Source organism: Phocoena phocoena, chromosome 5 (genome assembly GCF_963924675.1).
Source record: "Phocoena phocoena chromosome 5, mPhoPho1.1, whole genome shotgun sequence".
NCBI lineage: Eukaryota > Metazoa > Chordata > Mammalia > Artiodactyla > Phocoenidae > Phocoena > Phocoena phocoena.
The window spans coordinates 2284182-2311721 of record NC_089223.1 but is presented as its reverse complement, the minus strand read 5'-3'; the positions used below and the strand labels follow the sequence as shown (position 1 = coordinate 2311721).

At 41.9% G+C, this 27540-nt stretch overlaps 1 protein-coding gene across 1 annotated transcript in view; it reads left to right on the top strand.

The window, feature by feature from the left end:
* The first annotated feature begins 1067 nt into the window (after window positions 1–1067).
* The window catches only part of GASK1B (golgi associated kinase 1B), a 41001-nt gene continuing 14528 nt past the window's right edge, over window positions 1068–27540 (top strand). Inside the window, exons 1-2 of the mRNA XM_065878166.1 lie at window positions 1068–1977; window positions 21791–22005. Coding sequence (XP_065734238.1) covers window positions 1068–1977; window positions 21791–22005 — 1125 coding nt within the window. The remainder of the gene's footprint in view (window positions 1978–21790; window positions 22006–27540) is intronic.

Genomic DNA, 27540 nt, shown 5'->3' with positions numbered 1-27540 from the left:
ACTCTTGACCATGAAATATGTTCTACTTACATGCCTCAGCCTTTAATAGTTCTTTGCATTAGAGTGAGGGATTGCATTCTTCCTGGGGCCAAGCACGGGGCCAGCTGTGTAAGTAAGGTTGCTTTTTACCAGTTCTTCTTTTTAATAATGTGAAAAAGTAGAGCTAGAGGGCTTTTGGTTCTCTTCTTTCAGCTGACTTTGGTGAAAAGAAGAGGAATAAAAAGCAGTTAGATGTCTGTTTTGTGTTTACGTGTGTGTGTGTTTCTGTGTGTGTGTGTGACTGAATACATGTAATCGCTTCCAAGATACATGGGCATGTATGCCTTTATATTACGATAACCCTTAAAGTAAGATAATGGAATATATTATGAAGAAAAGACTGTACCATACGATTAAGAGAATATGTTTCTGAATTTGAATGTTAATACTTGGTGCTTCTGTCCAATTAGTTAAAGCAGGACTTTTAAAAATAAATAGAAGACAGCTACAGATTTCAAAAACCTGTGGTTACTTTTCTTAAATTATTTCTGAATTTCAAAACGAAAAGCCTGGATTTGTCCAATTTTAATGCTTTTCCTTCGGGATCAAATTAAATGACTCTAGCTACAAGTTATAAAATAGTCTTGGATTTTGGTGGTTGGTTTTCACTAATTGAAACTGAATATCAAATCTATACATCTATCTTGTTTCTACTTCTTTTAAACCTCACTTAAAAAATCATTTCGTGGTGATAGTGATGAAAGGAAAAGGTTCCGCGTTTTTCTTTCCTCTTCTGGAGGAACTGACCGAGTTTGAGACTGTGACTCAGTTCGTTCTGTTTCCATTCATTCCCAGGAACTAGCCAGACTTCTCCTCGGGGAGGCTGTCGGGGTTTAGAAGGTTTGTTGTGGCCAGTGTCAGAAGCCTGCCCGGCTCCATCACCAGCCCTTAACTTCCTCCTCGACCCACTGGAGACCACGTAGACACCTGAGTGGAGGCGACAGCTGCGTTCAGCAAACCATGCATCATGCCAGAAGGAGCCAACAGCAGACTTTAAACTCTGTGCAGCATGCGGACGAAGCTCAGAAATGAGCTGTCCGGACAAGCCAGGGCAACTCATAAACTGGTTCCTCTCCTCCCTGTGCGTCCCGAGGGTGCGGAAACTCTGGAGCAGCCGGCGCCCCAGGACCAGGAGGAACCTCCTGCTGGGTACGGCCTGCGCCATCTACCTGGGCTTCCTGGTGAGCCAGGTGGGGCGCGCCTCTGCCCCGCACGGAGGGCGCGCGCGCAAGGGGCCGCACTGGAGCCGGGCCACCGCCGAGGCCCCCTTCCCTGAGATACCCCTGGACGGCACGCTGGCCCCTCCCGAGTCCCAGGGCAATGGGACCACGCTGCAGCCCAACGTGGTGTACATCACCTTGCGCTCCAAGCGCAGCAAGCCCGCCAGCATCCGTGGCACCGTGAAACCCAAGCGCAGGAAGAAGTATGCGGTGGCTTCTCAGGCCCCGGGACCCGGGGCTTTGGTCGGACCGTCCCTTCGGCCTCAGGAAGCTGCAAGGGCAGCTGATGCTGAAGTGCCCGGGCACGTCTGGGGAGGAAACCTGGCCAAGGCTGGGGAGCGACCCTGGGGGTGGATGCAGGGTGTGGGAGCGCAAGGTGGGGACGCAGATGTGCAGCTGCCCCGGGCCGAGGGAAGCAACATCAGGATCTACAGCGAGAGCGCCCCGTCGTGGCTGAGCGGAGAAGACATCGGCCGGATGCGCCTGCTGGCCGACGGCACGGTGGCGGGTCTCCAGCCGGCCTGGCCCAGGAGCAGAGCGCGCCTGCTGGTGTTGCAGGGGACCGGCCGGCCCGCGGGGCCCGCCTGCGGCCCCAGCCCCTGCGGGCTGCTCAAGCAGCCTCTGGACATGAGCGAGGTGTTTGCCTTCCACCTGGACAGGATCCTGGGACTCAACCGGACCCTGCCTTCTGTGAGCAGGAAATCCGAGTTCATCCAAGGTAACCGTTTCCCGGGCTTCTTGTTTGCAGCTGTTGGATTGGGCTTGATTTTCTCTTTTCCCTCAGCCTCTTTTTCTAAATGATTTTCTCCACCTGCCTTTCCCATTTGGACAGCAGCAGCGCGTCTTTCCATACGCTTGGCATCCTCGATTTTCTCAGCTTTGGGAGGACACGAGAGTGCCCGGGGGGTGCCGCGCTGCACACGCGAGAGAAGCCCCCGCTGTGCAATCTGTGCTTTCCGTCTCCCTCGCCGCGCTTCCCGGAGGCTTATCACATCTGATGAAAGCCAGTGGCAATTGTGTGATCAGGAGAGCGAGCCGGGGTGGGGGCAGAGGGCTGGCTGACAGTCAGGCATATCAGTAACTGGGTTTGTATGGAAGTACGTAGAATCCTGCGCACTGGAAGTTTTTAAAAATAAAGGCAAAGAGGGTTATCTTTCTTCGGCAGATGGAATCTTTTTAAGAGGCCCATGTTAGATTCGACCCCTTCATCTTTCACGATGGACATAACCGCTTTAGTTTAGAAAATGAGGCCAAAAGAGGTGATTTGTTCAGTGTACATACCGACCAGCCACGTGGTTTCTCCAAGTCCATGACTATGGTTTATTAAGCCTGAGTGCCGAGAGATGCCGTCGGGTGACAAACACTGTGGCAGGTTCTGGGGCATGCAGCCTGCCGATTCAGCTGCAGGCATCAGGGCTGCTGTGTGACAGTGCTCACGCCACAGAAAGGATTTTCTCTGAATCCTAGGGCTATTCCAGCGTTCCAACACAAAGTAGGGTGGGTCCTTGGCTGTGTTTGAAAGCAGAGTGCTTCCAGAAGTTGCCACTCTGAACCCAGGCTGGTCCAAGAGGCTAAAATGGACCCCAAAGAGATTATAAGCTCAAGGGCTATTTCCTTACAAAACGTAGCATTTCAGCCCAGTTCCCATGGAGTCTGGACTGGAATGGATTAAAGCCTTGGGAGTGGCCAAAAGCCAAAGTGCATTTCAGTGGCTTCAGGGGTATACTTTAGTCTTAGAATGGGTACTTCTTGAAGTACCACTGGTTTGTTTAGAAGCACTCGGCATTCCCTACTCTTCCTGGTTCGTGGCTAAGTGCTGCAGAGTTACAGGTGTGTTTCGATGCCTCAGATTCACAGTCTTCCACCAGTATGATGCCGATGTGAGAAAGCCTCTCAGACATGCTATCAAATGGTGATACAAGTTCACTTCTAGAGGGTGCTCGCTATTTGCTAAGCGCTTTGCTGCCTGAGACATAGAGTCTCTATACATCTTGACTCCTGTGTTTCTCGCAGCAGTACTAGGAGGTGGGTGCGATTCTTCTCTCCACTTGGGAGATGAGAAAGCTGAGGCTTATTTAGGCAAAGTAACTGGCCTCATGTTTATGGTTAAGCTGGGTTTTGCGCCCAGGCCCAGCAAACTTCAAAACATCAGCTCTTAGCCATTGGGCTTAGGTGACGCTACCACTTCTGTCCAGACAGGTGCACCCTGGAGAGAGGGAGTATGTGGGTGGGCATGGAGAAGCAGGCACACACGGAGCCTCTCCTGGACCAAGCAGGGCAGAGGGTCCCCCTGGAAGGCTCCCTTGCCGTTCATTCATGTCATAAAGGCCCTGAGAAGAGGTGATGCGTGCTTGAATGTATCCTGAGGCATGGTACTCTGATCTGTCCTTCCAGCTTCCCTGGGAGCTCCTGGACGGAAGTTGAGAGAGGAAAGTAGTGGTCAGGAGCCTGGGCTCTGGAGCTGGACCCCTGGGTTTGAATTTACCAACCTGTGACCCAGAAACACTCACGTTCTCAGCTCTAAGTGACAACAGTACCCACCTCATGAGTTTGTCGCCAGTTAATACAGGGAACACACGTAGACCTGGTGCTTGACACACAGTAAATCTTCAGTAAATACTGCTATTGGTGTTACTACACGAAGCACATGAGGTTCCATGTTCACTGAGTTACTCGTATAGCCTCCAAGCCTCACCTATCACTTCTTTTTTTTAATTGAAGTCTAGTTGATTTACAATGCTGTGCTGTTTCAGGTGTACAGCAGTGATTCAGTTATACATATATATATTCTTTTCCATTTTGGTTTATTACAAGATATTGAATATAGTTCCCTGTGCTACTCAGAAGGTCCTTGTTGTTTATCTATTTTATATATAGTAGTGTGTATCTGTTAATCCCAAATTCCTAATTCCTCCCCTTCCCCTTTGGTAACCAAGTTTGTTCTCTATGTCTGCGAGTCTGTTTCTGTTTTGTAAATAAGTTCATTTGTACCATTTTTTTAGATTCCACATATAAGTGACATCAAATGATATTTGTCTTTCTCTGTCTGACTTACTTCACTTAGTGTAATAATCTCTAGGTCCATCCATATTGCTGCAAATGGCATTATTTCATTCTTTTTTTGGCTGACTAATATTCCATTGTGTATATACCACATCTTCTTTATCCATTCATCTGTCAGTGGACATTCAGGTTGCTTCCATGTCTTGGCTATTGTAAATAATGCTGCAATTAACACTGGGGTGCATGTATCTTTTCGAATTAGAGTTTTCTCTGGATACATATCATTTCTTCATGTGACAGGGCTAGGACTAAAACCTAGCTCTCCTGCTGGCTTAAACGTTTTGGTGTCAGGGGACCTCTTAGGTATTTAATTCTGTTCTCTGAATATCCAGCATCTTTGGGAATGAAGAAGGCAGTTGCATTAAATTTGAAGGAGACATTTATAATTCCAATGTAGACTGGTGTTCCTCTCTCTTTGCAGAAGTAAGTGATGATAGAAAGAAACCAACAAGGTTGTATTGACATGACTCTCAATATGATGAGTTAAATACCTAAGACTGTATCTCAAGTAATACCAGAACTTTCTTTATTCTCTCTTTGATACTTTCTACTAGAATGTAGTTACTGAGAGTCATAAAATCAGACCAGTTTCCTCAGGAGGCTAGGACATGATTTATAGTTATGAGCACCCTACACAATAGAATTCTACTCATGGAGACATTGTACTGATGCAAAGTACATAAATAGATCAGTTCTGGTCACGGTAGGGGATTAACAGTCTTAGGTCCTCGGTATCTCTCTTCACTCACCTACCTCTAGTCTTTTCCTGACTTGTGTCTTTCTTCCCTTGATTTCCACAGATGTGTGGATCTTCCCTCTAGGGTCCTCCTAGTCTTCTCTTGGTCCAAGCTTAGCTTTATTTGCGCCTCCCTAGGTACCTAAGGGGGTGATAGATCTTATCTTGTTACCCAGCATCTGTTTCTGGCTCATTCTATATCATTGCTGTATAATTATAATTGCTTATTTAATCATCTCTTCTTTCCCACTACGCTCTAGATCTGTGAAGGCAGAGACGTTTCCTGTCGTGTTCATCATTGAATGTCCAGATCCCAGTGGAGAGTCTGGCACATGGTAGTTGCTCAATAAATATTTTTGAATGAATGCAAGAATGCATTTTTGGTCTGTTTCACTGACTCCAAACAGTAAATCTGTACTTGCTTCTGGCTTCAAAAACTCAGGACAAGTGCTACCATTTTAGTCCCAAATCCAGGCTGGGATTTCTCCTTGAGATTCTTATAAATAACTCATTGAAAAGGTAAAGAAAAATATCCTTGGCAGCCTCTGTTTTATGCAAATAATAAGGTTTATGGAGCTTATTCTTGTGAGGACCATCAATATAATATGGTCTGTGGCTTCACTCTGTAATGTAATTTGATAATGAGTTTTCTATAGGAGGAAAAACAGAACTCAGCTTAGGTATGCATTTCTCTGATGATCTGGCTTGGTCTGGGAGGAGATCTTTTCATATCTGGGAGAGTGGGTAGTCAGCCAGTCCTGTAAATCATCTGCCTTAAGTGTTGTTTCTGTCCTCTGACTTTTGATGAATGTTTGTGAAAACAAATTCATGCTCAGTACCAAGAACATCGCTAGTCTCTTGTGAGTCGAATATAGATACTTGGCTTATCGCAGTTAATCTTTCAAAGAAACCTATGCAGGAGATACTTTCTTACCTCAATTTTGAGAAGAAAGAAAGATCAGAAGAAGGCAGCTCAAGGTCATACAATGAGTTAATTGTCCAGAAAGAATTCAAGCCCTTGTCTTGTAACTTCCAAGACTTTCCTCTTTATCAATCTGCTTTCCTCACCAAATCCTTTTGGGAGTCCTTAAGGTGTGTCTTCTTTCTCTATCACCACGACCTATTTGTATACCTGATTATCTAACGCAACTAGACATTGATGACTTGTGTACTGCTGCACAGATATGGGCTATGGGAACCTCTTATTTCTCAAGGAGACAACAACTGTAACCATAGCAAGAGTAATATTGAATGTTACCATGTACTGGCACTGTTTTAAGTACCATGCACCTATTATCTCAATAAATCTTCCTAAACTTTTATAAGGTGGGTACTCTACGAGAGGCCTTTTGTGGATGTGTAAGTAGAGGCCCAGTGTAATTAAATACCTTTGCTGAAAGTCATGTAAATTACCTGGCTGTAAAAAGGAGGCATATGATGCCAAGGGAGATGTAAAAGAGTGTCAGAGGCTGTGACTGAATGATATGTCTGCCCCAGCCTCTCAGATGAACTTTCTGTTCATCCAGTCCAAAGACAAAAGGTCCCAATGATAAAGCTCATCTTCAGGTATTTATTTGTTTGTTTGTTTGTAAAACTGACACAGGTGATCCTATCGGCCCAGAGCCACTAGCTCAGGTTCCTCTGGGACAGGTTCTTGGTTGTATAACTTGAATTCTAGATGACTCCCCTTGAATCCAAAAAAATATATATGAAATTAGCAGGTTTACTGGCCCTGAACTGTATACTGGACCATTTTCTGACAGGTGTCACTCCAAAGATATCCCAGAAAATGGGAAGGTTGTACTTGGGGAAGGACAAGGCTGTAATTAGGTAGGGAGGGCCAGGAGGGTACCACCCTACAAAATCCAGCCATGACCACTAGACCAGAGTCTCATCCTATGCGTATCTGTGTGGGAAATACAAAAGTGAATTGAAATATAGCATCAAAGGCCCTGTAAAGAAATCCATGTTTGCAATAATGATGTATTTGTCAGTTGTAAACTTATAAAGAACCTAGTATTATGCCTCACAGCGTGTCTAGGCTGCATTTGCTGTCATTTGACTATTGCATTACTTAACAATTCCACACAGCAGATAGTATTGATACTTTATATATGGGACTCCTGGGGCTTGGCGAGGTGTGAAATTTGCTCAAGGGCGCATAGCTAGTGAGCAGTGAAGTGGAATCTGTACCCAGTTCTGTCTGATACTAAAGTATCCTCATGTTGCTTCTCTTAACCTACATTACCTCTCAAATATAACTCGATATAATCATGCGACAGTGAAAACAATGTGCAAATTTTATCATGGTGATTTCTGATTTACCATTATGCCGATCTTTCTATTTAACTTCTTTTTTTCAACTCAACCACTTAACATTGTTAAAATTTTCACTCAAAGGAAGTGTGGCCATACTACCCTGAGCGCGGCTACAAGGGCTGTTGTTGTTGTTTAAATACAAGCCAACGCTTCCCAGATTTTCTTGTTTTACCGTAAACAATCGTGTATATGCAAATATGACTGAATGTATTAGTATGTTTTCTGCCAAACCGTCCTTGCAAAAATCGTCAATCATGATAGAGGTCACCAGATACTATGTGATACTGATACATTTAAATACTTTTTTACACAAAATATTTAAAAATATGTATCTAAGACAAGACAAAGCAGACTCTGTCTATGTAGAGAGCAGAAGAACCCCAGCCCCCCTGTGATCTTCCACTGACCACTTTGGCCAAGCTCCCCAGCAGTCTGCACAGAGATGCACATGAACCCCAAGGGCTACCATTTTGGTAGCACTTAAGCATCGGACTGTTTTTCATGCCCAGCGTGGGAGATGCATTATGTGTGCTTTATTTTTAGGATGCCGCTTTACGGCCATAGAGCTGTCAAACTGCATCAGGTAGCCTCGTTCCAGGAACGCTGTGTGTCAGGGCTGCTTGGATGACAAACTGCAGGCCCCTCACCCACTTCCATTTAAATTCAGTGTAGATTCCAATGTGCTTACTGTTCTCTGACTTGTACTGCCTCGTCTCATCATAGAGCAGGAGAAATACAGTGGGTACTTTCCTCTCTCCTCTCGAGCCCCTGCGAGCAGTGCTGTGAGCTGCATGCTGGTGGTATGGCTGCCAGAGCAGGGGAGTGGCAGCTGCACAATTCATGTTGTCCCAGGCTCTCAGGTAAGGAGTTACGAGAATAACCCAGATGCCCTCACAACTTGGAAACACACTGACTTCAAAATCCTAGAAGTCCTGGACATGGGTGCAAACTTTCTTAAAATATTGCCTCAGGAGTATAGGAGTCATGTCTTGTTTCTGAAAATTTGGATGGAGAGCACATTGTGTTCTTTATCAGAAGAGCCCCAAGGGTATTATTCTTTAGCGATCAAGTTGAGCTGGTCAACTAAATACATTCATAAGTGGACAAAAGTTTACTGAGCATGGGCTGCAAGCAAGCAATGCTGGGCTTCACTGTTGTCTTGTTTGCTCACTACATACCTTCTTCGGTAAATTGGGGGAACTGGGGAACCTTCTCTGCTGTGTCTCTGGAAGGCGTCCCCAGATCTCACACGAGGCTGGGATAGAAGGGACAGTGGCTAGTAGTTGCCACGGTGCTCACAGCCTGAAAGATGCATGTTCCTCAGCTCCGTGCAATCCATTCCCTTCTACAGCATCATATTTACCTTTTCTTCTTTTAAGAAATAGTTGTTGAGCACCTGCTATGTGCCAGCCACTCTTCTAGTCATTAGGGGCTACATCAGTGGACAAAAGAGTCAAGAATCCCTGTCCCCCTTGGAGCTGGCACCATTGGACCGTGTGACAGCTCAGTGGCCTGGAGGGACTCTTCTTATAGCCACTGATTTCAAGGTTCACTCAGCACCAGCCTGAGCCCAGGGTCATAACCTTTCCATTGGGACTGAATCTGTCGCCATCTCTGGGTGGGTTTAAGGACAACACAGGTGCTGACCTCAGTTAATGGGCAAATATTGACGTTTCGGTCGAATTTGGTTGTCACTGACAGCATTTAGTTTCTATTTGTGACTCTAAACATGGGGAAGGAGCTGTACAGTTTCTAATTCAAAGAGCTTTGCAGTTCAGATTGTGGACTGGCATATCTGCTTGCTAGGGCTACTATCACAAAATACCACAGATGGGCGGCTTAAACAGAAGACATTTATTTCTCACAGTTCTGGAGGCTGGAAGTCCAAGGTCAAGGTGTCGGCTGGTTTGGTTTCTTCCCAGGTCTCTCTCCTTGGCTTGACGATGGCCGTCTTCTCACTGTGTCCTCATAGGCTCCTTCCTCTGTGGCCCATCCCCCTCCTGTCTCTCAGTGTGTCCAAACTTCTTCTCATTAGGATACCAGTCAGATTGGATTAGGGCCACCATAACAGCCTCATTTTAACTTAGTTGCCTCTTCAAAGGCTCTTTCTCCAAATGCAGTCACGTTCTGAGGTGCTGGGCGTGGGGTTTCAACGTATAAATTTGGGGGAATATCGTTTAGCTTCACAATGACTGTCAGTCTAGATGCCCTGAATTTGAATCCTGGTTCTTCTGTGTGACGTGGGTGAATTCACTTAATCTCTTTCTACCTTATTTCTTCGAGTGTAACGGTATTGATAACAGTACTGACCTCATCGAGTTGTGAGAATGCAGTGAGCCGATACGGATAAAATATCTCTAACAGTGCCCCCCGCATAGGAACACGCAGTGATTGCTGTGTGTTATTTTCATTCAGTTTCTAAGCTGACTCAGCTCTTGGTGATCTATCACCTTAGATTTCCTTAGTTTGTTTCTCTAGATTGATGTTCACGTGAGCTAAATACACAGGCACCTCAAATTGTCATGTAAAGAAAGTGCCTGGAGTGGGTGGTGGAGGGTCCCAGTCTCTCCCGCTTGTGGAGGGCGAATCGCTTTACATTCAGCATCTCACCAAACCGCGCAACAGCCCCGCACATCAGCTGTTCTCGGACAGATTTCCTGTGGGGAAAGTGAGGCTCAGAGACTAGCATATGTCCAGGTCGTATGCAGTGGGGCTGGGATGCATACGTGGGTGGCAGGGCCCGCCAGGCTCCCCTCATCACTGTCTGCACCATCATCATTATTCTCTCACATCACCTGGACCCTCGGTGGATGTGGCGGCGTAATCATGCGTCCCCATGGAAACCCCCTGCCTCCGCAGCCTTTCAGTCTGATTCCCGAGTGCAGCCACGACGCCTTAAATGTCCGCCTTCTTATGACGGTGATTTGGCGTCAGGAGGAGTGAGGCAGTGGTGTCTCCACCACCCCTGTGTTCATCATTCCCGAGTCTCAGAGGATTATGGAGACATGGTGGTGGATGGTAGAAGGAGGGCCTGGAAACCCCCCTGCCCCCACCTCTACCTCTCAAGTGTCTCAATCCTTCTTAACCCACTTAGAGTGAGGACAGTGGCATCACTGCTTATGAGGAGGTCACACCAACCAAACGTTTGTTCAGGGCCCATTGACCATTGCTTAGAACCTAAGGGCTGGAGGTGAAAACTGGGGGGTTCTGAAAAATTCACTCATTCATTCCTTAACATTGTTGAATGCTTGCTTTGATCAGGACTTATGGCAGGAGCTGGAGAACCAAAGATGATTGGGAACCAGTCCCTGCTCTCACAGGGCTCCCAGCTTGAGGGCAAGAGACAGCTAACCAAACCTGTCCTACAAGAAGGGTAGGATCTGAAAGAGAAATTAAGGACACACTCCCATTTACCATTGCAACAAAAAGAATAAAATACCTAGAATAAACGTACCTGAGGAGACAAAAGACCTGTATGCAGAAAACTATAAGACACGGATAAAAGAAATTAAAGATGATACAAACAGATGGAGAGATATACCATGTTCTTGGATTGCAAGAAGCAACCTTGTGAAAATGACTATACTACCCAAAGCAATCTACAGATTCAATGCAATCCCTATCAAACAATCAATGGCATTTTTCACAGAACTAGAACAAAAAATTTCACAATTTGTATGGAAACCCAAAAGACCCTGAATAGCTAAAGCAATCTTGAGAAAGAAAAACAGAGATGGAGGAATTAGGCTCCAGGACTTCAGACTATATTACAAAGCTACAGTAATCAAGACAGTATGGTACCGGCACAAAAATAGAAATATAGATCAATGGAACAGTATAGAAAGCCCAGACATAAACCCATGCACATATGGTCAGCTTATCTTTGGTAAAGGAGGCAAGAATATACAATGGAGAAAAGATAGGCTCTCCAATAAGTGGTGCTGGAAAAACTGGACAGCTACATATAAAAGAATGAAATTAGAACACTCCCTAACACCACAGATGAAAATAAACTGAAAATGGTTTAAAGACCTAAATGTAAGGCCAGACACTATAAAACTCTTAGAGGAAAACGTAGGCAGAACACTCTTTGACATAAATCACAGTAAGATCTTTTTTGACCCATCTCCTAGGGTAATGAAAATAAAAACAAAAATAAACAAATGGGACCTAATTAAACTTAAAAGCTTTTGCACAGCAAAGGAAACCATAAATGAGACAAAAGCGCAGCCCTCAGAATGGGAGAAAATATTTGCAAATGAAGCAACTAACAAAGGATTAATCTCAAAAATATACAAAGAGCTCATGCAGCTCAGTATCAAATAGAACAAGCCACCCAATCAAAAAATGGGCAGAAGACCTAAATAGACATTTCTCCAAAGAAGACATACAGGTGGCCAAGAGTCACATGAAAAGATGCTTGACATCACTAATTATTTGAGAAATGCAAGTCAAAACTACAATGAGGTATCACCTCACACTGGTCAGAATGGCCATCAGAAAAATCTACAAACAGTAAATGCTGGAGAGGGTGTGGAGAAAAGGGAACTCTGCTGTACTGTTGGTGGGAATGTAAACTGATACAGCCACTGTGGGGAACAGTATGGAGCTTCCTTAAAAAACTAAAAATAGAATTACCATATGACCCAGCAATCCCACTACTGGGCATATACCCTGAGAAAACTATAATTCAAAAAGAGTCATGTACCACAATGTTCACTGCAGCTCTATTTACAATAGTCAGGACATGGAAGCAAGCTAAGTGTCCATCGACAGATGAATGGATAAAGAAGATGTGGCACATATATACAATGGAATATTACTCAGCCATAAAAAGAAATGAAATTGAGTTATTTGTAGTGAGGTGGATGGACCTAGAGACTGTCATACAGAGTGAAGTAAGTCAGAAAGAGAGAAACAAATACCATATGCTAAAACATATATATGGAATCTAAAACAGAAACCAAAAAAATGGTTCTGAAGAACCTAGGGGCAGGACAGGAATAAAGATACAGATGTAGAGAATGGACTTGAGGACACGGGGAGGGGGAAGGGTAAGCTGGGACGAAGTGAGAGAGTGGCACGGATATATATACACCACCAAATGTAAAATAGCTAGCTAGTGGGGAGCAGCCGCGTAGCACAGGGAGATCAGCTTGGTGCTTTGTGATCACCTAGAGGGGTGGGATAGGGAGGGTGGGAAGGAGACGAAAGAGGGAGGGGATATGGGGATATGTGTATATGTATAGCTGATTCACTTTGTTATAAAGCAGAAACTCACACATCATTGTAAAGCAATTACACTCCAATAAAGATGTTAAAAAAAAAAAACAAAGACGGGTAGGGTAAAGACCTCCAGGAGATATGTTTAGGGAAGCCTGCAGGCACAGAGAGTGATGTGTGTGTAAGGGGGGTGGGTAGGGGGACTGCAGAAGGTTCTAGAAGCAGTAGTGTCAGACTAGTTCTTCAAAGTCACTGTGGGTGGGTACAGAAGGGTGGAGAGAACCCATGTGTGAGAAGCTTGTGAAGGGAGTGTGTGCGTGGAAACTGCAAACCGTTTTGGAAAAAGGAGAATAGGGGCTGGCGGTGGTGAGTGGAGAGTGGGTGGGTTTATGTTATGGAAGGGCATGGACTTCATCCCGCAGATAATGAGAAATCATTGAAGGGTCTGAAGAAGAGAGGTGATGTGATGAGCTTTTGACTGTAGGAAGCTCACTCCAGTCAGGAATTCATGGCTTCTTCATCTACCTTAATCAACATTAAACGGCCCAGGACCAGGTCCCCCTGATGTAACCAAGACTTTACTGGCAAAATGTTTGTGGAGTTTGGCAGTGACTCCATCATCACGACCCTCTGAAGTCAAGGTCGGTTCCTGTTTTTCTAAAGGGAATATTGAGACAGGAAGTGTCTGGGAGCTCCCATTTTTATAGCGGAAGTCCAGGGCAGACCTAGAAAGCAGAAGTTCCCATCCATTAGTCAAAGGTTCAGAACAAAGAAGGACACTTTGTTTTTATTTATTTATTTTTAAATGTTTATTGGAGTATAATTGCTTTACAATGGTGTGTTAGTTTCTGCTTTATAACAAAGTGAATTAGCTATACATATACATATATCTCCATATCGCCTCCCTCTTGCACCTCCCCCCACCCTCCCTATCCCACCCTTCTAGATGGTCACAAAGCACTGAGCTGACCTCCCTGTGCTATGCGGCTGCTTCCCACTAGCTATCTATTTTACGTTTGATAGTGTATATATATGTCCATGCCACTCTCACTTCGTCCCAGCTTACCCTTCCGCCTCCCCTTGTCCTCAAGTCCATTCTCTACGTCTGCGTCTTTATTCCTGTCTTGCCCCTAGGTTCATTAGAACCTTTTTTTTTTAGATATCATATATATATGTTAGCATATAGTATTTGTTTTTCTCTTTCTGACTTATTTCACTCTGTAGGACAGTCTCTAGGTCCATCCACCTCACTACAAATAACTCAATTTTGTTTCTTTTTATGGCTGAGTAATATTCCATTGTATATATGTGCCACTTCTTTATCCATTCATCTGTCGATGGACACTTAGGTTGCTTCCATGTCCTGGCTATTGTAAATAGTGCTGCAGTGAACATTGTGGTACATGTCTCTTTCTGAATTATGGTTTTCTCATGGTGTAAGCCCAGTAGAGGGATTGCTGGGTCGTATGCTTTTAAAGTAGAGCTGATGGTTTGGGTTGTTTCAATCGTCTGTGACAGAGGGAAGTCACAAGTGCTTCATGCTTAGCTAACGCTTGAGGAAACGTGGAGATTATTTTAACTCAGTCCAACCTCGAGAAAACCAGTTAGTGAAACAGTTAGGAAAGTAACTAAATACATTTCTATTTTTGTTGGAAGAACGGTTTTCTAAATCACCCAGAAATTGGATTCCTAAGACAAGCCCTTGTATTGAGGATTTGGTTGGCTGCATGGAATCTACACGTGTAAAATCTATGGAATTCTGCTTCTCTGCCACCTTCCCTTTTAAAACCTAATATAGGTTGATTCTTTTTAATATCTGACAGTGCCGTATTTTCAGTGTCTCTGGATCTCACACTTTTCACGCCTTGGGGAGCCCGTTGCCTCAGTCAGGGTGGCTGGAGGACTGGTCTTGAGTCCTGTGGAGACCAGAGATGCAGCGTCAAGTGTAGAATCAACACTCGTGACTTGGTTTTCCACCCAGGCACTCAGCTCCTCTTCAGACATGGCTCTTCTTGTTCATGGCCATAGCTGCTCATTTCGCTATGCTGGGGCCCGGCAGTTCTTCATTGCTTGGCTTGGCTCTGAGAGCTCAGCCTTTATTTTAGTCCTTCCTTCACTTGGTCCCTTTAAAACACTCTTCAACTGGCAGACACACAACCTGATCGTCATTACACGCGTGCTTGTCTGTTTCCATTAAACTCCCAGCTGTGGCCCAGGCCTTGCCTGGGACTGGGATTTTGCAGGGCCTCTGTTTCTGGTATGCCTCACTCTGAATTCTTTCTATCCCAAACACAGGAACCAAATGCGTCCAGATATTGGGGGACAATGGTAAATATGTGCTTTGGGAATAAGTGAATTAACAATGTTTGAAAGCCTGAGCATCTTATCCTCCACATTTCCTCCCCGGCCAGACTGTCACAGAATCCTATTTCACCCGCCCTCACATTGACTGACTTGTCCACGTTCGCTATCCCTAAGCCAAGAGATCTTACCTACTTTTTCCACTTTTAATCGCCAGAACCCTACTGTGAGAGGCACCGTAGAAAAATAGAGCAGATAGTACTTAAGGGATCATTAACAACCAGACACCTGCTACCTTCTCCGTGGAGGTACGCCCACATCAACACTTGCTTTTCGATTAGAGAGCTGCAGCATTCAAGTTTTCCTTCAATGCATTGGAAGTTGCAATGGAACATGACAATTTGTTTCCCATAACAAAGGTGAACCTCACTGTTTGGCCGGTCTTTGTTTTCTTTAGAGGGTTTGGGAGTTATTTTTAATGAAGGGCTCTGAGCTGAACTGTCACTTTCTTTTTTGTCTTGTTCACGAGAAGCTTGGAACTTGGCCCATGTGATAAAATAGGCTTGTGATTTCAGAGCTCAGGATGTTTCTACTTGGTTTTGCCCAGTGATAGATGCAGACATTCACTGATAACTCCCCCTGTAGTTCAACAAAACGGGTCACTGGCTCAAGGTGAAGGGCACCTGATAAACCAGAGCAGATTGTGTAGAGCATTCATTCTTAGTGGATTTTCACGTTCGTCTTCTCACAAGAATGTCTTCTTTGTGCTTTTGAATAAAGAACGACTTGGGAGAACATCAAAATTCAGGGGAGATATTCAGATTTTGGAAAAAATAAGTTTTACTGGCAAGTCTCAGTTTTTTAAAAGACAGTTATATAACCGTTAATTCACATGAACACCCACGTTTCTTTTAAAACCCCACTTCCTCCCCATTCTGACAGGTAGAATTTTCTCTCTTCACCGTTAAGATTTCTCTAGAGAGCCTAGTACTGCCTCATTCTGACAAATCCAAATGCGAAGAGATGAATGCCCTTCATCTCTGAAACACTTCAGGTAAGTTGCTTTAACCTGTTTGCTGCTTTCAAAGGGTATTTTTCTGTCATCCCTTCAGATCTATCAAGCTTCATTTGATTCTGTTATCAGCCATATTTTATACAAAGTGGAATGCACCTCACAGTAGTTGCTCACAGCTCTGAGCTCTGGAACCAGCCTGGGCAATGTGTACAAATACTCTGCAAGACCTGCTGGCTGGAAGGAAGGGCATCCAGCCTGGCTCAGCCTGGGAACTGCCTCTTACCCTGCTCTCTGGAAGCCCCTTTCCCTGTGGTGACTGACGCCAGGCATGGCAGGACAGAATGTGTTTCTGTGGCAGTCAGAATATTTTGCTGAGGGGAGATGCATGTGGAGGAAAACAGAGGATGTTAACTGAAAACCAATTATTCCTATCCGTTGAAAGCTCCCTGCGGCAGTTTGAGAACCATTTAATAGAAAATGTATCATTCAAAAAAATTTTTAAGATTTAAAGGAGAGAAATGGTAAATGAAACACAATAAACCCACACACTAGATTAGGGATTGATTCACTACAGTCTGTGGGTGAGGGATAGCCCACAGCCTGTTTTGTGTGGCCCCTGAGCTACCAATGGCTTCCACAATTTTAAATGGTTGAAAAAAATATCCAAATAATAATAATACTACTATGACACTTGAAAATTACAAAAAATGTAAATTTCAGGGTGTGTAATACAGTTTTATTGGAACATAGTCACCACCATTTGTTTATATACTGTTTTGACTGCTTTCGTATCACAATGGGGTTGAGCACTTGCTAGTTGACATTGTGTGGCCCTCAAAGCCTGAAATACCGTCTGCCCTTGACCAAGTTTGCTGATCACTGGGTTACATTATTGTATCACAGTTAAAGTGACACTGGTTAAGAATATTTAAGTGTAAGAGAAATGTTTGCAATGTAACATTTAGTGAAACAATTATGATAAACTATATATATAAGGTGATTCCAAATAGTTTATTTCCCTTGTGTAATTTTTGCCTCTTTTCCCTGCTGGAAATGTAAACTCTATGAAAGCAAAAAATCCCACAGAACAACAAACAACTGAAAACCTTGCATGTATGTCTATATGCTTTAGGCCTAGAATAGTGCTTGAGACATAGTAGATGTTCAATAAACAAATAAGGGCTAGAAGGCTGATGAATTATGTGATTGTATAACGCATGCATATAAAAATAGTCATAGCAGGGCTTCCTTGGTGGCGCAGTGGTTGAGAGTCCGCCTGCCGATGCTGGGGAAGCGGGTTCGTGCCCCGGTCCGGGAGGGTCCCGCATGCCACGGAGTGGCTGGGCCCGTGAGCCATGGCCGCTGAGCCTGTGCGTCCGGAGCCTGTGCTCCACAGCAGGAGAGGCCCACGTACCGCCAAAAAAAAAAAAAAAAAAAAAAAAATAGTCATAGCAAAACCTTTCCAGGATATGCATATATGTTAGGCACCAGGCTGAGAACTTTAAACGTATGATCCTGTTTAACAAAGTTTGTTTTGGAAGGTACAGTATTGCCCACACTTTACAGAGGATGAAAGTGAGGTTTGAAAAGGTTATATAACTTGTCCAATGTTACAAAGCTAAGAAGTAGTAGGATCAGAATTCAAAAGGTCTGTTGGGTTCTAGAGTCTGAACTCTAACCGAAAGCTCTACTCCTTAAATTTCTAAAAACAATTTACTTTTTCATGTGTGAAAGAAAGGGATGGGAAAATACCAGATGTAAATATACGAATAACAGAACCGGTTACTAGGGTAGGAGATTGTAGATGATTGCTGTTTTCTAGGCTAGACATTTTTTTATGTTTGTTTATTTGTTTTTTGTATTGAAGTAGAGTGGATTACAATATTTTATTAGCTTCAGGTACAACATAGTGATTCAATATTTCTGTAGTTTTACATTCCATTTAAAGTTATTAAAAATCACAGATATATTTTCCTGTACTGTATATCTTTGTTGTTTATTTGTTTTATACACAGTAGTTTGTGACTCTTAATCCTATAGCCTGTATCTCACCCCTCCCCACTTCCCTCTCCCCACTGGTAACCACTAGTTTTTTTTACCTGTATCTGTGAATCTGTTTCTGTTTTGTTATATACATTGGTTTGTTTTATATTTTAGATTCCACATATAAGTGATGTAACATAGAATATTTGTCTTTCTCTGTCTGCCTTATTTCACTAAGCATCATACTCTCTAGGTCCATCCATGTTGTTGCAAATGGCAAAATTTCCTTCTTTTTTATGGCTGAGTAATATTCCATTGTGTACATATACCACATCTTCTTTATCCATTCATCTGTTGATGAACACATAGATTGCTTCCATATCTTGGCTATTGTAAATAGTGCTACAATGAACATTGGGGTGCATGTATCTTTTAGAATTAGTGTTTTTGTTTTCTTTGGAATATACCCAGAAGTGGAGTTGCTGGGTCATATAGTAGCTCTGTTTTTAGCTTCTTAAGGAAACTCCGTACTGTTCTCCATAGTGGCTGCACTGATTTACAGTCCCACCAACTGTGGAGGAGGGTTCCCTTTTCTCTACAGCCTCACCAACATTTGTTATTTGTAGTCTTTTTGATGTTGGCCATTCTGACAGGTGTGAGTTGATATCTCACTGTGGTTTGATTTGCATTTCTCTGAAAATTAGCAAGGTTGAGCATCATTTCATGACCTGTTGGCTGTGTGTAAGTCTTCTTTTGAAAAATGTCTATTCAGGCCTTCTGCCCATTTTTTAAGCGATCTTTGGTTTTTTTTTGATATTGAGTTGTATGAGCTATTTTTATATGTTGGATATTTACCCCTTGTCAAACATATAATTGGCAAGTATTTTCTTCCATGTAGTAGGTTGTCTTTCCATTTACTTTATGGTTTCCTTTGCTGTGTAAAATCTTTTAAGTTTAATTAGGTCCCATTTGTTTATTTTTGCTTTTATTTCTTTTGCCTTAGAAGACAGATTTAAAAAATATTGCTACAATTTATGTCAAAGAGTGTTCTGCCTTTGTCCTCTTCTAGGAGTTTTATGGTTTCAGGTCTTACATTTAGGTCTTTAATGCATTTTGAGTTTATTTTTGTACATGATGTAAGGAAATGTCTAATCTCATTCTTTTACATGTAGCTGTCTAGTTTTCCCAGCACCAGTTATTGAAGAGACTGTCTTTTCTCCATTGTATTTTCTTGCCTCCTTTGCTGTAGATTAATTGACCAAAGGTGTGTGGGTTTATTTCTGGGCTCTTTATTCTGTTCGCATTGATATATGTGTCTGTTTTTGTGCCAGTACCATGCTGTTTTGATCACTGTAGCTTTGCAGTATTGTCTGAAGTCAGGGGGTGTGATTCCTTCAGCTCCCTTCTTTTTTTCTCAGGATTGCTTTGGCAATTTGGGGTCTTTTGTGGTTTCATATAAATTTTAGGATTATTTGTTCTAGTTCAGTGAAAAGTGTCATGGGTATTTTGATAGAGATTGCATTAACTCTGTAGATGACTTTGGGTAGTATGGCCATTTTAAAAATATTAATTCTTCCAATCCAAGAGCATGGGATATCTTTCCATTTCTTTGTATAATTTCCAAATTCCTTCATCAATGTTTTATAGTTTTCAGCAAATAGGTCTTTTACCTCCTTTGTTAAGTTTATTCCTAGATATTTTATTCTTTTTTATATGATTGTAAGTGTGATTGTTTCCTTAATTTCTCTTTCTGAGAGTTCATTTTCAGTGTATAGAAAAGCAACAGATATCTGTATATTAATCTTATATCCTGAAACTTTACTGAATTCATTTATTAGTTCCAATAGTTTTTTTGGTGGAGACTTTAGTGTTTCCTATATATATTATCATGTCATCTTTTAGCTATACATTTTAATGTTATATTTCCTAAAATGAGTAGATTTACTCTTAATTACTTTTAAAATATGAAACAAATGTTTCTAAAGGGAAGGAAAAACATCACAGAAGTTAACTGTTTCAACTGTTTATGTGCATAATTTCCTCATTTCTCTGAGGGCCTTGTGTACTGAGGAAACTGGTGCTTTGTCTGTCTTGTGTATTGATTTGTGTTGTTGAATTTCAGTGTTTTTCAACTCCCTTTGAATACTTCCCAGCCCTGAGAATGCAAAGTGCTAGCTGTGTATCAGTTTGTTCCAAAGACACTGAGTGATAGAGCCTCTTGGTGTTGATATTTAGAAGTCTGAAGTGCCCATATCTTTGAAAGCTGTGTTGTGTCTCTTACATGTATTTCGTTACACTGGTTTATGTGTGTCTCCCACTACATGATGGCTTGTTTTTACCTAGAATTTATTATTATTATTTTTTAAATTGGCATAGTATTTGGAGCATATACATTTAACATTATATTTATCTAATACCTAAGAAGATAATTGGGTCCCAGCAGCCCCAAATCATTTAGTACAGTAAAAGGAAGTAAAAAGGAGAGAGATAACAATTAAGTTCTTTATATATGGTTCATGTTTCTTTGTCTATTTTTCTTTCAATTGTACATCAGTGACTGTGACCTATTTTCCACAATCTAAACGACTTGCTACTGGCCCTGGCCTAAATTGCAAGGCTAAAAGGAGAAAGATTTTTCTTTTGAACAAAACTGGAATGTAGGTGATTAGAATGAGTAAGTGAATGTTATTAATATTATTAAGGTCATTGTAACACCACATTCAGGAGTGGTTAGAGGAGTGACTGTCCTTGCATTAAAGACCAGAGTTTAGAGCTCTACATGAAGGCAAATAAGCAAGGTGGGAAAATAAAAGTCTTTAACAAAAAACAGTTACAGATTGAGAACCTCTCAGGTCATTTGAAAGAGCTTTAAAAATCCCTGCGATGTGTCTTGACATTCCAGCCATAGTTTCAGAGGATTCGAATGCCCAGGCCTGTGAACAATGTTAAATGGGATTTTTCAGACCTTTGTGACTTACTCATTTTTCTTTTTTTCCCCAAGAGATCATTCTGATTTTTAAGTTACAAGCAAAGCTGCTCTTCATCATCTTTCAGTGACTTTATTTGACAGACATGGGAGCTTGAGAGGGATGCTTTGGCTTTAAGCTTACAGTGTCATTTAATGTACAGTTGACCAATGAAATTTCTAAACTATCAAGAATGAGACAAAAACATTCGAGTGACAGACTTTTTTGGAAAAAATATTCTATGCACAGGAAGTTGAAGAAATGACATTTGCTTAAATACACTTTGTGAGGTTTTATGTGAATAAATGACCCATTACCAGAAGTGCTGTTGTTTCTATCAGAAAAACAAACAAAAAAAAACCCCTCTTGCTTCCTTTTTCTTTCTTTGGAGATTATAGTGACTGGTGCGAAACATACAATTTCACTTTTAAATTTGCAACTTCTAAAAATTCTTTTTCTTCCTGACATCATAATATGGCCTCAGAAAATCAGACGGTTGTTATTACAAATAGAGAGCCACTCCACTCAGACACTGAATAGATAATTATAAATGTCTGGATTCTTTCTTTTTTCATGGTGACTGCTTTTAGATGTGGAATAAAACCACATTAACCAGAGGACGTAGTTATTGGTGGTTAGTGGCCTGTTCCTGCCACATCTATAAAGTATCTGTTTAAAAAAATCTTTTCTTTCCTTGTCTAACAATAACTTTCCATCTTATAAGACTGCTATCAGGAAGCATCACTGAGGTATAAAAATAGTAAATATTCAGAAGGGAAAGTGATCATAAATGTCATCTAATCAAACTCTCACATGTGACAGATGAGAGTGTGAAGCTGTGAAAGACTGAATGACATCCAAGAGTACACACTGAGTCAGTGACATTCTAAAAGTGTTTTTTTTTGTGTGTTTTTGGATTCTATAGATGGCCGCCCATGTCCTTTCATTCTCTGGGACTCATCCTTGTCTCCAACGAGTAATGAGACCCACTCTTCTGTTAAGCTCACCTGGGGAACTTATCAGCAGTTGCTGAAACAGAAGTGCTGGCAGAATGGCCGCGTACCCAAACCCGAATGGGGCTGTACTGAAATACATCACCACGAATGGTCCAAGATGGCTCTCTTTGATTTCTTGTTACAGGTAAGTTCAATCAAGTAAGTGGTTATCTGAGACTGACGCAGAGTTACAGAAGTCTGCCACTAAGGAATTTCCTGTACCTTGGGGTTTTATGAAGCCAGAGTTTAAGTTCTATAAAGCTGTATTTGGCAAGCCCGGTGTTCTATAAGGTTGTATTTGGCAAGCCTGGTACCACATCACGAGATGCTATATCTTTTTGGGAAATATTCAGAAATGTCCCTTGGCCCTCATATTAATTTCTGAATAGGTAATTCTTCAGTATTTTACTCATGGAATAGTCATACCCATCATAGATACAATTTACTGAGATAACCCATCAACAGCTCTTCAAGGTAGAGAATATTACCCCACTTGGGAGGTAAGTAAACCAAAGTTTTTTGAGGTTAAGTAACTCACCCAAGTTCTCACAACTACTAAAATCTGGGACTTGGAATCCTGGGATCTGTTGACAGTAAAAGTGCCTTTTTATCTATTATTCCATACTGTTTCAATGGTCACTTGGCCACATACCTTACAGCCACCATTTCCCCTGTTTTTTTTTTCCAGTAATTCTTTGCAAATATGTCATTAAGATTAGACATTGGAGAATAATAAATATTGGCCATCTACATAACTGAGTGACTTGATGTTTTATAGGTTTTGTAATAACTCTTACCTCCTTGTGATGAAGATCTCATGACTCTCCCTACCCCCTCATTCCAATTACTGCCTTCCCCTTCTTCCACCTTAGAAAAACTGGTTTTCTGTTTCTGTATTGTTAATTAGTATATTTGTGGCAATTTAGGACTGCCTTTCTACAAAAACATGGGAAGAAAACCAGTTTAGTGAAGGTTGAGATTTAGGAACTTTGAGAAGAAGAGATGATCTCTGGTGTCTGTGCCTCAGAGCCACCATTGAGAACTGAGCCGAGAGCAGGCCACTTGGTTTGGCAAGGAGTCGCCAAATACTGATGAAAAGGGCAGCTGTGAGACTCAGGCTGGGCTCTGTATATGTATAGCCTCATTATTCCATTTAATTAGCACACTATCTCTCTGAGGTAAGTGTCCTCTTCCATTGCACAGGTAGGGAAACTAAGGCATAAAGAAGTTCCTGTCAAGAACTGTGAAGGGTCTGAGGTCTTACCCTGCTTGCAAGTTAACAAGTTAGCCAGCCATAGATGCTATAGCAGAAGACAAGAGCCTCCCGGGTCAGCGACAAATGACTTCATCACTCACGTTCCTCTGCCCTCAGGTCCCACTGGGGCGATGTGAAGTCACCCCACTGAACGCTACACCCAGTGAGGTTTTGTACCTTATGAGGAAACCTCCAGTCTTATAAGAGGCTGCTGACACAACTGTCCAGCATTTGCCCCAGAAGGAGACATTATCGTTATTATCCTGGTCAGGAGACAAATCTGTCTTCCACCCCAGAGGGAGACACTCTTTGTATCTTCCAAGACTGTTTGCTATACTGACATCCTTGAAGAGATAGTGCAGAAGAAAACTTGATATAAGATGTGCAGAAATGCCATGGAGAGCTGTTTCTCAAGAGTTACCTCTCTTGTTTGCTGTTACTTAGCTAGTAAGTTCCCAAATAGAGATTTTAGCAGGTTTGGCTAACTGTATTTTTCATATTTTTAACTATTATTACATAACAACTACCAAGTTTTTCTTAGTTTAATGGAAGATGTTGGTATGATAACATGTAGTAGCAATACAGTGGAGAATGGAAGAAGATAGCTAGGGTGAAGTAGGTAAGGGTATTCGCTATGGGGAGTGGTCAGCATAGATGTTGAAGGTCCTGAGGTTGATGACCATGGTAGGGCATGGGGGATGGAGAGGAGATTCATGGACCTTGTGGTGAAGTCTACGAGAAGGGATAGACCTTGAGGTTTGCAGCTGATGAACGGAAGAGCTAACCTATAATGATTAGATGGCAAACCCTGTTAGAAGTTGTCTCTGGTGACATTTGTTTTAATTTTGGAACCTTCAACTAAATCTCAACCTACCATCTGTCTTTATCATTCTCCTTTCTGTTAAGGGAAGCTCCAACTATCATTCAACCAATGAAGATATATTTGTGCGACATCTGCTGTGCATTAAACCATGGAAAACCACCGCAGGGGCGGCGAAGTAGTATGAGATGGTTATCCCAATGCTGCGCGCCAAGTTTCATTTTTAAAACGTTACTTAGGTAGGAAACTATACTGTATAAAACAAAAAGATAGATCCATGTAAGGATGGCCGGCCGAAAATAATATAAGTTCTTGCTGTTATGCAGTCAAAAGAAGAAGAACCTTTTGCCATAAAATAGTGAAGGAGAAAGTTCGAGTGGGATCGTAGGCTGGGAATGATAAAGAGGTTGGGAAACCATGAGAAAAAGAACATGGATTGGCAACGTTCCTATGATACTTAGTGCATCCTAAATACAGGCATACTTCGGAGAGATTTCGGGTTTGGTGTCAGACCACTACAACAAAGCCAATGTCACACTAAAGTGAATCACACAAATGTTTAGGTCTCCCAGTGCATATAAAAATTATGTTTATAGTATATTATGGTATATTATAATCTCGTAAGGCTGCAATAGAGGGAGGAGTCTTTCTCATCCCCCATAATTCATGAGGATGAGACCTTTGCAAGACTTTAACCTGGAACCGTCCAAGGTAAGACACCAATATTGGAGTTCCCAGTTTTGGCTCTGGTTAAAGCACTGAATGTAGAAGTCAGAAGTTAGTCTGACTGTTAAGAATTCATTTGGTCACTATTTACAAAAGTAGATCAAACTATATATACAAGGGTGGCATCTGTGAGAATGGATTTACATTTTTGACTCATCCAGCATTTATTTGTCCCAAAGTCACAGACAAAGGCTATTTTTCTCTAGATGTTGCAGTGTTTCACAATTCTACAAGTAATGTGCGAGAGTGTCTGCTTCCTTCTCTCTTACCAACTTTGGGAAGTGGAAAACTAATAAATGTTTTTGCTGATTTTATGGAGGATGATGGGGTCTTGTATATATTTCCGGGTCCTTCATTACAAGTGAGGTTGAGGATAACATATTTTCATACATTGATTATTTGTGTTTTTTTCCTGTGAATTGCTTGTTCAAATCATTGATGTTTTTATTGCATTCCATAACTTTTTTCTTATTGATTTATAAAAACATTTTTATGTGATGAAAGTTAGCTATTATTCAACCCGAAACATCTCGAATAATTTTTCTTACTTTGTTGTTTTTCTTTTGACTTTTTAAAAAATTTATCTATTTTTGGCCGCATTGGGTCTTCATTGCTGCGCATGGGCTTTCTCTCTAGTTGCGGAGAGCGGGGGCTACTCTACGTTGCAGTGCGTGGGATTCTCATTGCAGTGGCTTCTCTTGTTGCAGAGCATGGGCTCTAGGTGCACGGGATTCAGTAGTTGTGGCATGCAGGCTCAGTAGTCGTGGCTCGTGGGCTCTAGAGCGCAGGCTCAGTAGTTACGGCACATGGGCTTGGTTGCTCCGCGGCATGTGGGATCTTCCCGGACCAGGGCTCAAACCCGTGTCCCCTGCATTGGCAGGTGGATTCTTAACTACTGCGCCACCAGGGAAGTCCTCTTTTGACTTTTCTAATAGATTTTACTCCAGAGAAATTTTACATTTTTTGTAAGATCTTATTTTATTTATTTTTTGCTTCTTATATTTAGCATCATACAATGTTTATAGAGAGATGTTTATTGAAAATGTTTACTGAGCAAATAAATGAATAAATGAACAAGCTTAGGCCATTTTTCATGAGAACCATAATAAATGGTTATTTTTTATACAATAATGCTTCTCATCAATTACACTGAAATTTTTATTTTAAAGTCAAATATATGCCTTATTTAAATGGTGTTTGGGAATATGTTGGATTATACTGGGTGGATTTTGTGAGCAGTCTTAGGAAAGTTATGCCTGAAGCAAACTGAAATCACTTGCTCTGATGCTACGGCAAGGGCAAGGGAATACAGAACACAGTTGTTAATTTTCTGTACACAACATTCTTTCTGTTTCACTCAGTTAAAAAATCTACATTCCCAAAGGCTATGGCATTTTACTGGGTCTGTTAACTATGACAGAGGCACAAGTAACCTTTTATTCTTGAAGCGTGGGTATCTGAACTGAGTGGATAAAAATTCTCCCCCATTAGGATGACAAAGGGTAGTATTCTAGAGAGCATTTGAGTTTCCAAGATTTGGTCAAATTCCTTTCAAAAGATTAAATAAAATAACAGAAGAAGATTTAGGAGGTATAAAACTTGCTTTTTGACCTCAGATATAGTCTGTTTAACAGTTAGAAACTGAGATTCTGGAACCAGTCTGCTAAGTTTGAATTCCAATTGCCAATAACTAATTTCTGAACATTGAGAAACTACTTAACCTCTCTTTGCCTTGGTTTCCTCATCTGAACTTAATGCGACAGATACCACATTAGTGCTTTTGGACTCTTTAACATTATATGAAAGACCATGTTTGGCTTCATAGGTGTTGTATTTAAATAATTTGCTTCGCAACCATTTGTTCTATTTTTCCTATGAGCATATGTTAGTACTTTTCATTTTACTTTATAAACAAAACTAGGAATTATAAGCATACAGGATACTGCTTACAGGGTTCGATTAAATTCAACCAACTTGGACTGAGGGATTTCTGTGTTCTAGTAGATAATTCCCACCCAATCTGTGGGCCTCAGGTATCATTTCAGATCTTGTGTCTTGGCTCTCGAATCTGACACAATGTCATCTCCAGGCCTGGGAACTATTGTTATCTCATTTCTCAGTGTGATTCTTTCCCAGAAAAGATGGCCCCTTGGTTGACTCACACACCCAGCTCCATCTAGGAAGTTGGTAAAGCCTTCTCCTGCAGAAATTGACCCGTTAGATCATCCCTCCTACTAAGAAGTTAGGCCAACTCAAAACCTCGTGGAGATTAGGAAACCAGCACTATTTCAAAAGGCGAATAGTTTCACGTTTTATGGCCCTTACATGGAATGTACTTCTGCTGCTAAAAGTTCTCTACAAGAACATGACAGGATGGAGAAAGTAAACACAAAGGCCCTGACCTTTGTCAGTCTGTCTTTTGGCTTCGACATCTTTTCTCCGGTGGAGACCTTTTAAAGACCACATTCTCTCACTCCACAGAATTTAAGCTATTTATTTGATTTTTCAAGGATGCAACTTTGAAGATAAAGAGCTGCCACACCAACCCTAGTCCGTGACAGAGGTGTAGCTTACTGGCAACCTGGCCTCTACAGCAGGAAGGTATTTCTCTGGATCCTGGCCTACTTCCTGTTAAGGGTTCTCTGTGTCTCAAAGCATCTCCTTCCTGTGAAGAAGCACAGAGTTGCTCAGACGTCTGCTTCCAACTTCAAAGCCTTTAGAATTTTATGTATCCTTTCCACCTACTGTCTAGCATTTATTCTCAGAGCTTTCTGGCATGGATTATGCTAAAGCCTCATTTGTGTAAAATGTGGGCGGGTTGACATAAGTCTTTGCTCTTGTATCTGTCGGAATCAAAGGAGAAATATCTGGTCAAATAC